Below are 16,625 nucleotides of genomic sequence, written 5' to 3'. Positions count from 1 at the left end.
CTGCTTTTGAATATGCTATCTAGATTGGTCATAACTTTTCTTCCAAGGAGTAAGCATCTTTTAATTTCATGGCTGCAGTCACCATCTGCAGTGATTTTGACGCCCAAAAAAATAAAGTCTGACACTGTTTCCACTGTTTCCCCATCTATTTCCCATGAAGTGATGGGACCGGATGCCATGATCTTAGTTTTCTGTTGAAAACTAAGATCCTCCTGCCCCCAATCCCTCCCAGGGATTGGGAGATTGGGAGTGGGAGGAGAGGGAACCAGAAAGGAGTAATACTTAAAGCCGAGAGGCCCTGGGGGAGACTGATTCTTTAATTCAGGGGAGAGAAAATGGAGAAAAGCAAATTTGTTGAGTTTTAAGCCAACTTTTTCACTCTCCACTTTCATTTTCATCAAGAGGCTTTTGAGTTCCTCTTCACTTTCTGCCATAAGGGTGGTGTCATCTGCATATCTGAGGTTATTGATATTTCTCCCGGCAATCTTGATTCTAGCTTGTGTTTCTTCCAGTCCAGCGTTTCTTATGATGTACTCTGCATATAAGTTAAATAAGCAGGGTGACAATATACAACCTTGATGTACTCCTTTTCCTATTTGGAACCAGTCTGTTGTTCCATGTCCAGTTCTAACTGTTGCTTCCTGACCTGCATACAGATTTCTCAAAGGCAGGTCAGGTGGTCTGGTATTCCCATCTCTTTCAGAATTGTCCACAGTTTATTGTGATCCACACAGCCTTAGGTGCCAGCTTAATGTCATTTCTTGGAGGTCCTCACCAATCCAAGGTGCCCACTGACTATGTGCAACTATACACCGTTTCTTTCTATTATCATGGTCTTTTAAAAAAATTATATACTAATTGCTTATTAGTTATCTCTTGCTTTCAAGGCCAGAGATGCTCCAAGGAGGCAAAGCTGGCATGTGTCTGGTTCATCTGCACCCTTAGCACCCAGCACACTGTGGGACCACAGAAGATACTATCCTAATATTTGCAGAAGGAGAAAGTAAAAGAGCCTGACCTGGTCTGAGGCCTGCTGCACATGGTGTTGAAGAAAACCTTTCCAGATTGAGGAACACTTGCTCAAGCTTTGTGACAAGCTCCCTGGCTATTTATCCAAAACTGCTCAGGGCACATTCAAGTCAATGAAGGAACAGACAGTAAGAACACATGGGCAGGACTTCAAAGAGTAACTGAGTTCATTCTTCCTGACTGCTAAGGTGAATGACCTTTCTAAAGTTTCTAAGAGGCCCTAGAGTTCATCTCCAGAGTGGTAGAAGAGGAAGAGCATTAGACTAGGAACCAGGAGATGAACAGCGTTCCTACTTTGCAATCACAGGGCTAGATCACTCTGAAACTCCTAGGGAAGAGTTCAGCTTCCTCATGGGTAAAAGGAGCTGACCCAGAGCAATGGAGATGCGCTTAGCTCTTCCCCTCTATGCTGTCATGACGTTACTGGTAACCTGTAGAGGCCCCCACGTGAGGCTGCATTCTAATCTAAACAAACATTCCCATGACTGGGCAGAAAGACAGTCATAGGACTGTATCATTTTGAATCAGTAGGAATTAAAAAAGCATGTACGTGAAGTGCCTGGTGTTCTGACAACTTGAGAAAGTTGTCAGAAATCAGAAAGTTGACAACTTACAGAAAGTTCTTGAATTGCCACGTAAAAACCTAGCCATAGGTATTTTGAAGGAAAAAAATGCAGTGGGAGAGCAGGATTTATGGTCTGTGAGATGTAGACTAATTCTAATAACATTCTGTATGAGTTTTGGTTTGTGCTATGGAACAAACTCACTTCCTTACGTGAAACCACCTTAAGAGGTTTGAACTATGAGTAATGTGCTCACATTAAGAAGGCTTGTGAATCATTAACTGAGCATCAGACAAGTTGTGAGGAACACAGATTATTAGGAATGTGAGGTTTCAAGCCATCTGCTAACTGAGGGTGCCAGGGCCTGAAACCTGGCCACACAGGGTGCCCTTCTCATGTTCCCATCAGTTACTGATGGTAAAGACTTAGGTAAATATTTTTAAATCTCTAATTAAAAGTAACTCTTAGGTAACACCATTTCCTTGGCAGTGACCTCCTTCCTCAGTTCAGTTCAGTTCAGTCGCTCAGTTGTGTCCAACTCTTTGTGACCCCATGAATCGCAGTACGCCAGGCCTCCCTGTCCATCACCAGCTCCCGAAGTTCACTCAAACTCATGTCCATCAAGTTGGTGATGCCATCCAGCCATCTCATCCTCTGTCGTCCCCTTCTCCTCCTGACCCCAATCCCTCCCAGCATCAGGGTCTTTTCCAATGGGTCAACTCTTCACATGAGGTGGCCAAAGTATTGGAGTTTCAGCTTTAGCATCATTCCTTCCAATGAACAGCCAGGGCTGATCTCCTTCAGAACGGACTGGTTGGATCTCCTTGCAGTCCAAGGGACTCTCAAGAGTCTTCTCCAACACCACAGTTCAAAAGCATCTCAGTGTCCTATCTTTTTGCCTTTTCGTACTGTTCATGGGGTTCTCAAGGCAAGAATACTGAAGTAGTTTGCTATTCCCTTCTCCAGCTCCCGTGGGAATAGAGTGACTAATGAGGACAGAAGGCTGGTAACAATCAAACCTGGCAGATTGAAGCCTCTCAACAAAGGAAAGCAATTGGCGCTCAGACATAAGACATTGTCTCACGGCTCAGGTCTTTCCGGTTTTCCCAAAACAAACTGCTCACTTGCCCAGGCCCCGTCGCCATGTAAACCTGACAGACTCTTTCCCCAGGAATCCACGCCAGAAATCTGCCTTGATGTGAGAGGTGGGCCCAGGCCACTCTCTGAAAGCCCACTTCCGTTCTATTCGTGAAATGAAACCAGAATTCAGGACTAGAGGGAGAATTTGACCAGCCAACATCTGGTAGCTCCAGCTCTGCCATCAAATGGCTAGACCCACTTGGACAAATACAGCTCTCAGGGAAATATGTGAGGAGTTGAAGTCTTTCTACTAGAATAGAGGTAATCATACTACCTTGGTGCTCTCTCTCTTGTCATCAAAAAGCTCCACCTTGAAGGATTTGCCATTAAGGGAAACGGAGGCAGACGGCTCTGAGTCGTGGAATTCGGACAAGGTCAAAGCACTGAGCTGCTCCTCCAGGGAAAGGGCCAGACCTTCACTCTTCAGCTCTGTCGGATCCAGGGCCTGACCAGAATCAGACAGGGGATACAGCTAATGGGCGGCTGAGGCAGCAAGCCATGGGACTTGCAAAGTGCTGACTGTTCAACACTGCACATGGCAAAATGTTTTGTAATTCACCATCAGTACCCCCTTGAGTAAACCCAGATTAAAATGAAGTCTTACAAGTTTTTCTCACTAGATCAAAAATAAACCAAAGTGGAACTTTTTAGAAAATTGCCAGATTGACTACAAGATTATTCTATTTGCCCCAGCTAGAACAATAGAGTTAATTAAGCTATTGATAATCAAGACATAATTTACAGTACTACCAAAAAAAAAGACACATTACTTCAATGCCTCAAAAAGATGATATATTTCAATAAAAACTTTTTAAATAAAAAGAATTTTCAAGTACTAAGTAGTTTTTTTTTTCTGTTCATAAAAATGATATATGCTTATTACAGAAAATCTGGAAAAGTTCAGAAGAGTATAAAGAAAAGAATCATTGATAACCAAGGAGAAAATAATATAAATTTTAACTGCCAAGGAGGAAAAAAAGTAACGTATTTCTCTTTTTTTCATTGAAGTATAGTTAATTTACAAAGTTCTATTAGTTTTGAGCATATAGCAAAGTGATTCAGTTTTATATACATATATATTCGTTTTCAGGTGCTTTCCCATTATAGGATATTATAAGATACTGCGTTTAGTTCCCTGTGCTATACAGTAGGTCCTTGTTGCTACCTATTCAATATATAGTAGTATGTATATGTTAACCCCCAACTCCTAATTTATTCCTCCCCCTAGCCCTCTGCTATCCCCTTTGGTAACTATAAGTTTGTTTTCTACGTCTGTGAGACTATTTCTGTTTTGTAAATAGTTCATCCATATCATCTTTCTGGATTGCAGTTGTCTTTCTCTTACTTAATATGAACTCTCTAGGTCCATCCATGTTGCTGCAAATGGCATTATTTCATTCTTTTTTTCGACTAATATTTCATTGTATGTACGTCTGTGTGTATGCATGCATGTGTGCATACATATATATGTATATGTATATGTATACATATCACATCTTTTTTATCCATTATTCTGTTGATGGACGTTTAGGTTGCCTCTATACCTTGGCTACTGTAAATAGTGTTGCTATGAACACTGGGGTGTATGTACCTTTTGGAAATAGTTTTCTCTGGCATGTGCCCGGAGCACAATTGCTGGATGGTGTGGTAACTCTATTTTTAGCTTTTTAAGGCACCTCCGTGCTATTTTCCATAGTGGCCGCACCCATTTGCATTCTCACCAACAGGGTAGAATGGTTCCTTTCTCTCCACACCATCTCCAGCATTATTTGTAGACTTTTTAATGATAGCCATTCTGATCAGTGAAAGGTGGTAGCTCATTGTGGTTTTGATTTGCATTTCTCTAATAATTAGCAATATTGAGCATCTTTCAATGTATCTGTTGGTCATCTGTATGTCTTCTTTGAAGAAATGTCTATGTGAATCTTCTGCCCATTTTTCGACTGGATTGTTTGGCTTTTTGATATTACCTCTATTAGTTATTTGTGTATTTTGGAAATTAATCCCTAGTCAGTGGCATTGTTTGCAAATATTTTCTCCCAGTCCATAGGTTGGTTTTTCATTTTGTTTACAGTTTCTTTTGTTTTGCAAAACCTTTTAAGTTTAATTAGGTCCCATTTGTTTATTTTTGCTCTTATTTCCATTACTCTAGAGAACAAATCCAAAAACATATTGCTGCAATTTATGTCAGAGTGTTCTGCCTGTAACATATCTTCTTAATTATGAATGTGTCTCTATCCATTATAGAGACAACTTTTCCAATTGTATAAATGCTGAGTTTTCATAACTAAGCGTATTAGCTTTATGACACTCCAAAATTCCAAAGTATTCACAAATGGTTTCCTTTATAATGAGGTACTATTTTCTATTCTAAAATAAAGCTATTTTTAAAAATAAAATAAAAAATAAAAACTGTTCTCCACATCACGGGAATTAGCTCAAGATCACTAACAATTAAAATACAGTAAAATAAGCAGTCTCCTCTTTGCTGCCCCACCAAAATACAAATTACCCTCAAATCCCACTTTCCTTGAGCCCAGCTACAGGAGACTGAGGCGGCCTTCTCCGCAGCCCTCGAGGCCCCACACGGGCCCTCTGCTTACCGACTTCAGCAGAGACAGGTGGCAGCAGCACTGGCGGAGCCTCAGCAGCTGGGACAGTATGTGGACGGTGCTGGATGTCGCCTGGCTGCCTGCCGTGGAGGGCCCGGGCCCGCTGGACCCAAACTCCTGGGCCACTTCCAAGAAGGAAAACAGACACAGGAAATACTACAGTGTTTAAAACAGAAACATGGGGAAGAACCCTGAACTAAATGAGGAGATCTGAAACCTTCTTTGATCTGAGGTTCAATAACACAGTTCTAACTCACTTCTCTACTAATGAAGAAAAACAAAATACTCATTTTCTCTACAGACTTATTGTATTTGCATTTTAATAAAACAGATTTCGGAAATAACTAAAAACAAGTTCACATCACCAGGTCTGGTGCTTGCAGATTATATTTTACTTTAGTCTGAGGTTCTAAGCTAAGGTCAAGTCTCTGCTATCAAGAATTCATGACCCCCCATTTCTGTAAGTTTACCAAACCTGCACCCACATTTTCACGAGTCTCTGTATTTACAAGTGCCCACTGCTCACCTCTATTGAATGGATTGTCAGGGCTTCTTCCAGACTGGTTGCTCCCACTTTCATGTCTTTTTAGATAGTACTGCAGAGCCAACCTGCCTCAGATCGAGAAACAAAATGCACATGCAATGGTCACTAAGACCAAACAGGTCTACCATGGTCACTGCTTAACTGTGATAGTGGCGGGACCTTGAAAAATTATAGAAGTGGACTTGTTGGCCTTCCCTGGTGGTCCAGTGGTTTAGGATCCACCCGCCAATGTAGGGGACATGGGTTCAGTGCCTGCTCTGGGAAGATCCCACATGCAGTGGGGCAAGTAAGCCTGTGTGCCACAACTACAGAGACTGCACGCTTTAGCCCGTGAGCCTGTGCTCTGCAACGAGAGACGCCACCGAAACGAGAAGCCAGCGCAGCACAAGGAGGAGCAGCTCCCGACTGCTCCAGCCAGAGAAAGCCTATGTTCAACAACAAAGACCCACCACAGCCAAAAATAATTAATTTAAAAAACAGTGGAAAAGTGGACTTGTTAAATGAAGGCAGGCTCACAGCAAGCACTGGCCAAAGGTAATAAAAACAACTACTGTAAAAGCTAAACCATTTAAAAATGATTAATAAATATTAACAAGCTTATTGATACTATAAAATATTATTACATTCTATATCAATTTAATATTAAATATGTAACAGTAATATAGTTGATTAATATTAAAATGTTTATTAATAAATATAAGATCTACAAAGAGAAAAAACTTAATCACTTTGGAAGGTTTGATGAACAGCTTCTTAAAAGCTCTGCTGAGAGGCTGGATAACAGGTCAAAGGTCAAAGAGATGTACTAAGTTGGCCAATACTTTCCTAATACAGCCCCACAACGACCAGAAAGACCTGGTGACAGTGTGCACACCCTAGACCTTCTATACGAGAAAGCCAGTGGAGAACAGGTTCACAGTGTATATGAGACGAAGGTGAGCTGGGGGCGAGGTGAGAGAACAAGGGAGCTTTTTTAAAAAGGAACACAGATATTCAGCTTGTCAATAATACCATAATTGCAGTTAGAAGAACCTTGACTCAATCCCAAGCAAGAAGAAGAATAAAACAACAGCTGTGAGAAGGTGCTTCTTCACAGCACATACCTCGATCTTGCAAAAAGGACACTATAAACAGTCTCTTCATCTTCAGAGAGTTTTAAATGGTGCAACTGAAATTTACGGTGGGGCAGCACCACCTGGAAGAGTAAAAGACAAAAGTAGCTGCAATGAAGTTCTACAAATTAACTGAATATTACAGAGCACGTTCCCCAGAGTTGACACTGGAAATCTAGTCAACCCTTGGACGGCAGCTCCCGCCCTCCCCTGAAAGCAGAATGGCTCTAACACACCACAAAACAGGACAGCTATGACCCCGGGGGCAGGACAGCAATCAAGGGCCTCTGTGTAGGAACAGGGGAGACTCAAAAGCTCCTAAAGCAAAGGCCATGGCGGTGCAAGCACAGTCAAGGCCATGGTCACCCTCCTTCCTGACCCCCCCACATCCACACAGGGACAAGTGTCAGTGGGGTTACCAAGGGCTTGCCGGTGGAGTCCAGCTGGTCCTTTGTTCTCCTCAGCAAAAGGCTCCTGGTTAAGATATTTAACCGTTCTCCTCCTTTCTTTGAGCCATTGTCTACTTGACTCTTCCACAGCTTAAACTCATCAAATGGAGAACAACGGAGAAATCTTTTTCATTAGAGGACAGAGAACAGGAAAGAAGCATGGGAGGATGGAGGAGAGAGTCAAAGACAGACATAAGATGAAAGGCAAATCAGGTTTTACATGTCATCCCAATCAATGTTAAAAGTCAATTTCATAGCAAAGCTCTGCTAGACAGAGCAAAAGGATCCAAGTCAATAACCACATCATAAAACCACATTATAAAAATGTGCCTTTTCCCATTAAAATGTCTGTATCATCATAATAGGACATATAACCAATAGCTAGAACTCATTCCTAAAGGTTCAAAGGCTAATATAAAAATTCTATATCCTCTTATGAGCTGACTTAAATAAAAGCAAGTATTTAAAAATCAGCATTCTTTTCTGTTTGCTTCAAATAAACTGTAGCCCTGACCTCAGGCCATATGTTTTAAAGCAAAAGTAGCTCAAAACATTACTAGGTCTGAAGAAAGTGACTTCTGTTTCCTTTAATTTAACTGGTCCTGTATTTTTCCACATAGAAGGACTGCATGTCATAAAAGCCCTGCATCAGCCAGTCAATCAGCAGATTATATTCTCATAAATATTAATTCCCTTGTCCTTTACACGTTGACAGGTTTGTCACCTGCTACACACGCTAATCTGGTGCACACACCGGTGATACGAGATATGAAATAATCAAGAAGGGTACTGAAAGGGCTCACAACTACCTAAACTCAAAGAGTTTACTCACTTCAGCAGTGAATACATGTCCAACAAGTTGTTCTGAATTGGGGTTCCAGTGACAGCCCAACGAGCTTGGGCCTGGAGCTTACACACGGCCATGGAAGTCTGTACCCGGGGATTCTTAACGTTGTGAGCTTCATCCAATATGAGTCGAGCCCACACTACTCGAAGCAAAGGTGATGACGTGCCCTGGAAGAAACACAAGTGAAATCTAGCAAAAATACAGGAAAACATGTGTGTCTTCCAGGAATAAGGGGAAATAAGCAAATTTCAAAGACTCACTCTTATCTTCAAGTTTGAGGACCTAGATCAGGTACACTGAAATAAGGATTAAGCTTAAGAAACCAAGAGCAGAAACTCAATGAGTACAAATAAACAAGTCATTTGACTTCCCCATTGTTGAGCATAAGATGTTTAAGGGTAAAATGTTTCCTCATTTTAGTTTTCTGTATTCTTTCAACCCACTTTTGAGCAATGGCCACAGGTAAGGGATACACTAGCTGTCAAGGCTGCAAAGTCATTCAATCAATAAAATATTTACTCACTTTCCCTAAATTTACAATAGTTCACTAAAAATTTACTAAAAGTCTACTTTGTTTCCTTTTTTGGCCATACCACACAGCATGTGTGATCTCAGTTCCCCAATCAGAGATCAAACCCACGCCCCCTGCAGTGGAAGCGTGGAGTCTTAACCCCTGGGTCACCAGGAAAATTCCCTAAAAGTCTCCTTTTACATGTAAGATACTAAGCCAGACACAAAGATCATTTCTTCTCTTCAAGGAGTTCACAATCTAGCGGGGGAGAAAAAAATAAAACAAGCATAAAGATCATTATATACAATGTATATACAGCAAGTCCTACTAGATGATTTAATACAGAACAGTAGGAATCTAGTGGGTCTTCCTCACTGCTGTATACCTGCATCTGGTACATGGTAGATACTCAGTATTTGCAGAATGAATGGAGTGTCGAGGTATAAGCCAGCAGTAGGTGCCAGGAGATGCATCTGAGCACGGAGGGCAGCAAAGCACTCCATTCAGAGGGAGAATGGCTCAATAACACGACAGAGTATGGAGGGAAGTACAGCCCTTGGTACAGCTGAGCATGGGGTTGCCCCTGGGAGGGAGGCGGGCAGGTAGGGGACTAGGGACACTCAGGAAGGGCAAGACTGTACAAGGCCTAAAAAATCATTTAAAGGAATGAAGGTTTTAACCTGAAAGCTAAGAGAAACCATTGAGGAATCTGAAAAGTTAATCATCTGCAAGAAGGCAGAGCTGGTCAAGAGATGGGTAAGCACTCTAGTCAGTTCAATCACTCAGTCCTGTCTGACTCTTTGTGACCCCATGGACTGCAGCACACCAGGCTTCCCTGTCCATCACCAAACTCCCGGAGTTTACTCATTCATGTCCATCGAGTCAGTGATGCCATCCAACCATCTCATCCTGTCATCCCCTTCTCCTCCTGCCTTCAATCTTTCCCAGGATCAGGGTCTTTTCAAATGAGGCAGTTCTTCACATCAGGTGGCCAAAGTATTGGAGTTTCAGATTCAGCCTCAGTCCGTCCAATGAATATTCAGGACTGATGTCCTTTAGGATGGACTATTTGGATCCCCTTGCAGTCCAAGGGACTCTCAAGAGTCTTCTCCAACACCACAGTTCAAAAGCATCAGTTCTTTGGTGCTCAACTTTCTTTACAGTCCAACTCTCATATCCATACGTGATTACTGGAAAAACCATAGCTTTGACTAGACAGACCTTTGTTGGCAAAGTAATGTCTCTGCTTTTTAATATGCTGTCTAGGTTAGTCACAGCTTTTCTTCCAAGGAGCAAGTATCTTTTAATTTCATGGCTGCAGTCACCATCTGCAGTGATTTTGGAGCCCCAAAAAATAAACTCTGTTTCTGTTGTTTCCCCATCTATTTGCCATGAAGTGATGGGACCAGATGCCATGATCTTAGTTTTCTGAATGCTGAGTTTTAAGCCAACTTTTTCACTCTCCTCTTTCACTTTCATCAAGAGACTCTTTAGTTCTTCTTTGCTTTCTGCCATAAGGGTAGTGTCATCTGCATACCTGAGGTTATTGGTATTTTTCCCAACAATCTTGATTCCAGATTATGCTTCATCCAGCCCAGCATTTCATATGATGTACTCTACATATATGTTAAATAAGCAGGATGACAATATACAGCCTTGACATACTCCTTTTCCGATTTGGAACCAATCTGTTGTTCCATGTCTGGTTCTAACAGTTGCTTCTTGACCTGCATACAGATTTCTCAGGAGGCAGGTCAGGTGGTCTGGTATTCCCATCTCTTTCAGAATTTTACAATTTGTTGTGATCCACACAGTTAAAGGCTTTGGCGTAGTCAATTTAGCAGAAGTAGATGTTTTTCTAGAACTCTCTTGCTTTTTCGATGATCCAACGGGTGTTGGCAATTTGATCTCTGGTTCCTCTGCCTTTTCTAAATCCAGCTTGAATGTCTGGAAGTTTATGGTTCAAGTAGTGTTGAAGCCTGGCTTGGGGGATTTTGAGCATTACTTTTGCTAGTGTGTGAGATGAGTGCAATTGTGCAGTAGTTTGAACATTCTTTGGCATTGCCTTTCTTAGGGATTGGAATGAAAATTGACGTTTTCCAGTCCTGTGGCCACTGCTGAGTTTTCCAGATTTGCTGGCATATTGAGTACAGCACTTTCACAGCATCATCTTTTAGGATTTGAAATAGCTCAACTGGAATTCCATCACCTCCACTAGCTTTGTTCATAGTGATGTTTCCTAAGGCCCACTTGACTTCACATTCCAGGATGTCTGGCTCTAGGTGAGTGATCACACCATCATGGTTATCTGAGTCATGAAGATCTTTTTTGTACAGTTTTTCTGTGTATTCTTGCCACCTCTTCTCAATATCTTCTGCTTCTGTTAGGTCCATACCATTTCTGTCCTTTATTGAGCCCATCTTTGCATGAAATGTTCCCTTGGTATCTCTAATTTTCTTGAAGAGATCTCTAGTCTTTCCCATTCTATTGTTTTCCTCTATTTCTTTGCCTTGATCACTGAGGAAGGCTTTCTTATCTCTCCTTGCTATTCTCTGGAACTCTGCATTCAAATGGGTATATCTTTCCTTTTCTCCTTTGCCTTTTGCTTCTATTCTTAGCTATTTGTAAGGTCTCCTCAGACAACCAAGTTGCCTTTTTGCATTTCTTTTTCTTAGGGATGGTTTGATCACTGCCTCCTGTACAGTGTCATGGACCTCCATCCATAGTTCTTCAGGCACTCTATCAGATTTAATCCCTTGAATCTATTCCTCACTCACACTGTATAATTGTAAGGGATTTTATTTAGGTCATACTTGAATGGTCTAGTGGTTTTCCCTACTTTCTTCAATTTAAGTCTGAATTTGGCAATAAGGAGTTGATGATCTGAGCCACAGTCAGCTCCCAGTCTTGTTTTTGCTGACTGTATAGAGCTTCTCTATCTTTGGCTGCAAAGAATATAATCTGATTTCGGTGTTGACCATCTGGTGATGTCCATGTGTAGAGTCGTCTCTTGTGTTATGGAAGAGGGTGTTTGCTATGACCAGTGCGTTCTCTTGGCAAAACTCTGTTAGCCTTTGCCTTGCTTCATTCTGTACTCCAAGGCCAAATTTGCCTGTTACTCCAGGTATCTCTTGACTTCCTAGTTTTCATTCCAGTACCCTATAATGAAAAGGACATCTTTTTTGGGTGTCAGTTCTAGAAGGTCTTGTAGGTCTTCATAGAACTGTTCAACTTCAACTTCTTCAGCATTACCAGCTGGGGCATGCTGCTGCTGCTGCTGCTGCCAAGTCGCTTCAGTCGTGTCCGACTCTGTGCAATCCCATAGACGGCAGCCCACAAGGCTCCGCCATCCCTGGGATTCTCCAGGCAAGAACACTGGAGTGGGTTGCCATTTCCTTCTCCAATGCATGAAAGTGAAAAGTGAAAGTGAAGCCGCTCAGTCGTGTCAGACTGGTAGCGACCCCATGGACTGCAGCCCACCAGGCTCCTCCATCCATGGGATTTTCCAGGCAAGAGTACTGGAGTGGGGTGCCACTGCCATCTCCAAGTTGGGGCATAGACTTGGATTATTGTGATATTGAATGGTTTGCCTTGGAAACAAAGATCATTCTGTCGTTTTTGAGATTGCACCCAAGTACTGCATTTCAGACTCCTCTGTTGACCATGATGGCTACTCCATTTCTTCTAAGGGATTCCTGCCCACAGTAGTAGATATAATGGTCATCTGAAGTAAATTCACCCATTCCAGTCCATTTGAGTTCACTGATTCCTAAAATGTCGACATTCAGTCTTGCCATCTCCTGTCTGAGACAAGCCATGCTGTGTAGTGCTGTACTGTGTAGAGCCATACCGTGTGGGGCCACCCAAGATGGGCGGGCATGGTGAAGAGGTCTGAGAATGTGGTCCACTGGAGAAGGGAATGGCAAACCACTTCAGTATTCTTGCCTTCAGAACCCCACGAACAGCATGAAAAGGCAAAATGATAGGACACTGAAAGAGGAACTCCCTAGGTCGGTAGGTGCCCAATATGCTACTGGAGATCAGTGGAGAAATAACTCCAGAAAGAATGAAGGGATGGAGCCAAAGCAAAAACAACACCCAGTTGTGGATGTGACTGGTGATGGAAGCAAGGTCCGATGCTGTAAAGAGCAATATTGCATAGGAGCCTGGAATGTCAGGTCCATGAATCAAGCACTCTAGAGATCACCCAAAATATAGGAAGCTGTGAATATTCTATTGCACTAAGAATAAAAGTGTATGCAAAACAGCAGGTCTTGTAACAACACTGCATTTTCAGGGGGGAAAAGCGCATGAGAGTTATGCAATAAAGCCCCTACATAACTGAGACTAGCCTGGACACAGCAACATTCAGGTTTTTTCCCCTGGTTATTGTTTAGCCTCTGGCTCATTGTAGCCTTTTTCTTTGCAACCCCTTTTCCTGGGAGGTGGAGTAAAGGAAGGGAATAATGCCTTAATATCAAAATACTAGTCCTGACACTGAATACAAAACACATCCTGAGAGTACACCCCAAAGACTCTCAAACACTGCAACAAGTGAAGCTTCCCTATATTTACACCGTGATCAATGCAAATGCAAAGTAGTCATTATTTCTAAAAAGCAGCAAACTGCATCTCCACCTTCAGCACTGAGGAGGACGCCTACAGTAAAAGAGAAGGGACAGAGGAAAGAACTGTTTCCACAGGAGAAGCAGCACGAATGCCCACGACCCCAGGAAGGGGACCTTTCCATCTCTGATGCTTGAAAAGACTCCTGTTATCTGCGGTTCTGACCCTACTTCCCCAGCAGGGTCCACGCCTCACCTCCACACTGGGGTTTGCACCCGGGATCTGTTCGTCTTGTTTCGCTGTGGGAATCTCCTTGGCCAGGAGGCTGTAGGTGGTGATCACGATGTCATACGTGGACAGGCTGCAGATATAACACAAAGCAAAAGATAAACCATCCAGCATGACTCTGACAAAATAAGACAGAGTTGATTTCCTTCACAAAAATCCCTCCAGCAGAACTCATTAATTTGTGTCAATTCACACACACACACTCACACACACTCTGAAGAGGTAAATTTTACACTCTTGACTTCCTTATCACTTACCACTGGTCATTTTTAGAGACTACTCACTGTAACTAGAACAGCCCCCCTCTTCCCAGCCAAGTCACAAAGGATCATCTCTGGCTGGGGTCAAATTAAGCTTGATGAAATCTGACAAGAACAGAAAGTTGGGCAGGATTGGAATTTAATATTTAGTTAATTTGACACAGATGATTCTAAAGTCCCAAGGAAGTAAGAAAACTCTGAAGTCATGTTCATCTTATATCAATGGTGCTTTCTCCCCATTGTTCTGTAATGGATTCGTGAAAACCCATTCATCTAGCTTTGATATTTGGGCACAAAAATACATGCTGTACACTTTCAGCTCACCTCGCCTATACTCTTTACATGTAAAGATTCTTAATGAAAAGCACAAATCTTTCTCCAAGGAAACTTAATATTGTGGACCTGAGAGAACTTCAGTAAATACTTTTGATAAAGACGACATGCGAATTTGGACAGGCAGTGATGCCTACTTGTTGCCTGAGCATCATATAAAGGTGTATGATTGAGAATGATTCCTATCAGTCAGCTAGTGCACTCAGGACACCAAACCCAGTACAATCAAAATGCAAATCATATAAGATGGAACTGACTTCTAAACAAAAATCTATAGTACCCGATGCCAGAGAAGGCGTGCAGAATGGCCACAACTGCCCTGATTCCTTTCGTCTGCTGAAATGACTACCAGTCATGAGAGCTGGTGTGCCCTTAAGACTTAGGGTCACGATTCTGGCAATTCACCCCCGAGAGACTACTGTGTTGTTCTTTAAGAGATAAAATATCCAGTATCAGAGGTTGGGGAGAAAGATTACTTAGACGGAAAAACAACTCAGTTCTTGACTAGATCAGCAAGTATTCAATCCAGACCATCATATCATAATTAAGAACAAAAACAGGTCCTTTAAAACCAAAAGACAAAGAATAGGACTACAATCACCATCTGGGGAAACATTTTCTTTCCTCCTTCCTGGACATCCCCTTTTAGGAATTCAGTTAGGTTTAATCCTAAACTTTTGAATCTAAACTTCTTAGATGGTTCACATATGAAAAATACAGCCATAAACATTTAACTAGCATATATCCGGAGAAGGCGATGGCACCCCACTCCAGTACTCTTGCCTAGAAAATCCCATGGACAGAGGAGCCTGGTAGGCTGCAGTCCATGGGGTCGCAAAGAGTCGGACACGACTGAGCGACTTCACTTTCACTTTTCACTTTCACACATTGGAGAAGGAAATGCAACCCACTCCAGTGTTCTTGCCTGGAGAATCCCAGGGACGGGGGAGCCTGGTGGGCTGCCGTCTCTGGGATCGCACAGAGTCGGACATGACTGAAGCGAATTAGCAGCAGCAGCATATATCAACTAACCATTAATAGTATATCAAGATGCTCTGTTAAGACTGAGTTGGTTCCATTTACACTAACAGAAAAAGAATGTGGATTTGGAATCAGATATTCAATCATGAAATAATTGTGACATATCCCTTTTACCAGGGGAACTCCGCTACTGCCTAGCTGATGATTCAGGCATCTCAGGCTAACTTGCATGGCAGCTTGTTGAGAATGGTGATGGGATATAGCTCCAAACACCAATCCCTCTCAAGATGCATCCCTCAGCACAGGCGAAGGCTATTGGGCGATGACAGTGCCTGTGGTCTTCACAAATACCATTAGCCTTGATTAAATGAAATACCAGAGCACACAAAGGCCAAGATGACCCTTCAGCCAAGACGCTGGACACCTCGTACTGACGGCAACGTTTCTGCACTTACACTTTTGCATGTTGATTCCGGTTTGGCCCATGATAGAGACAGACTCTTAATCTGTTGTGGCTCACATGTTTCTCCACCTCGTTTTTCCAATGATGGATCAGAGAAGCAGGACAGATGATTAGTGTTCCATGAGAAGTGAACTCAGAGGAGTCTTGAGAGGGGGGAAAAAATCAACACCCAGTTACACTCATTAAATAGCTTTAACTTCTTCAAGGCATTACCTCTTTTCCTTGACTGATGTCTATTCATTTAATCAATATTTTAACAACTGTTGCTCTTATTTCTTCATATAGCTTATACCTTGGAGATACGGCAGGCTGGGATCCAGACCACAGCAATAAAGGGAATATCACAATAAAGAGAGTCACACAAAACGTTGCGGTTTCCCAGTGCATGTGAATATTTATGTTTACACTACATTATAGTCTATTAAGTGTTCAATAGTATAATACTTTTTAGATACTTTTTAAAAAGATACATAGTTTAATTTAAAAATATATATTTATTGCTAGACAGTGCTAACATCATTTGTAATCTTTTTACTGATAGAGGGTTTGAAGTATTCCAACAATTACCAAAATGTGACATGGAGACATGAAGTGAGGAAATGCTGGTGCGACAACAGTGCCAAAACCACAGGGTTGACACAGACCCTCAACATGTAAAACAAAACAAACACTATTTGTGAAGCACAATAAAACGAGGTATGCATGAAGTAGAATAGAAACTGGAAAAAAATAATCTTTTAACTCAAAACAATTATTTGGTTTTTTTCCCCTATAAAAGTGGAAGAAAGAGAGGCTAAAAAGGGAGAGGAGAGTGGCTAGTACATTTCTTCAGTTTAAAAAACCAAAAAACCTCAATGCACTTTCCCAGTGGTGAGAAGATAGAAGCTGGGTCATTTCCTAACTCTTCGTTGATTCATTAGAGGGCAG

General features: G+C 42.0%; 1 protein-coding gene across 4 annotated transcripts in view; it reads right to left on the bottom strand.

Moving 5' to 3' along the window:
- The window catches only part of TTF2 (transcription termination factor 2), a 52,986-nt gene that overhangs the window by 9,310 nt on the left and 27,051 nt on the right, over positions 1–16,625 (bottom strand). For 2 of the 4 annotated variants that reach the window (XM_086392074.1, XM_086392073.1), the window contains 8 exons: positions 15,691–15,841; positions 13,629–13,734; positions 8,282–8,463; positions 7,420–7,573; positions 6,992–7,083; positions 5,871–5,953; positions 5,336–5,469; positions 3,007–3,177 (listed from right to left, as the gene is read on the bottom strand). In XM_086392074.1, the coding sequence (XP_086248200.1) occupies positions 3,007–3,177; positions 5,336–5,469; positions 5,871–5,953; positions 6,992–7,083; positions 7,420–7,573; positions 8,282–8,463; positions 13,629–13,734; positions 15,691–15,841 (1,073 nt within the window). Of the gene's footprint in view, positions 1–3,006; positions 3,178–5,335; positions 5,470–5,870; positions 5,954–6,991; positions 7,084–7,419; positions 7,574–8,281; positions 8,464–13,628; positions 13,735–15,690; positions 15,842–16,625 lie in introns of those variants that run through there. The other 2 variants (XM_086392075.1, XR_015160791.1) reach the window with 2 other exon arrangements.

This window comes from Bos grunniens, chromosome 3 (genome assembly GCF_055505025.1).
Source record: "Bos grunniens cultivar Pamir isolate PY7600 chromosome 3, Bosgru_T2T1.0, whole genome shotgun sequence".
In the NCBI taxonomy this organism is placed as follows: domain Eukaryota; kingdom Metazoa; phylum Chordata; class Mammalia; order Artiodactyla; family Bovidae; genus Bos; species Bos grunniens.
The sequence above is the reverse complement of the archived record's forward strand: the minus strand, read 5'-3'. Positions and strand labels throughout refer to the sequence as shown.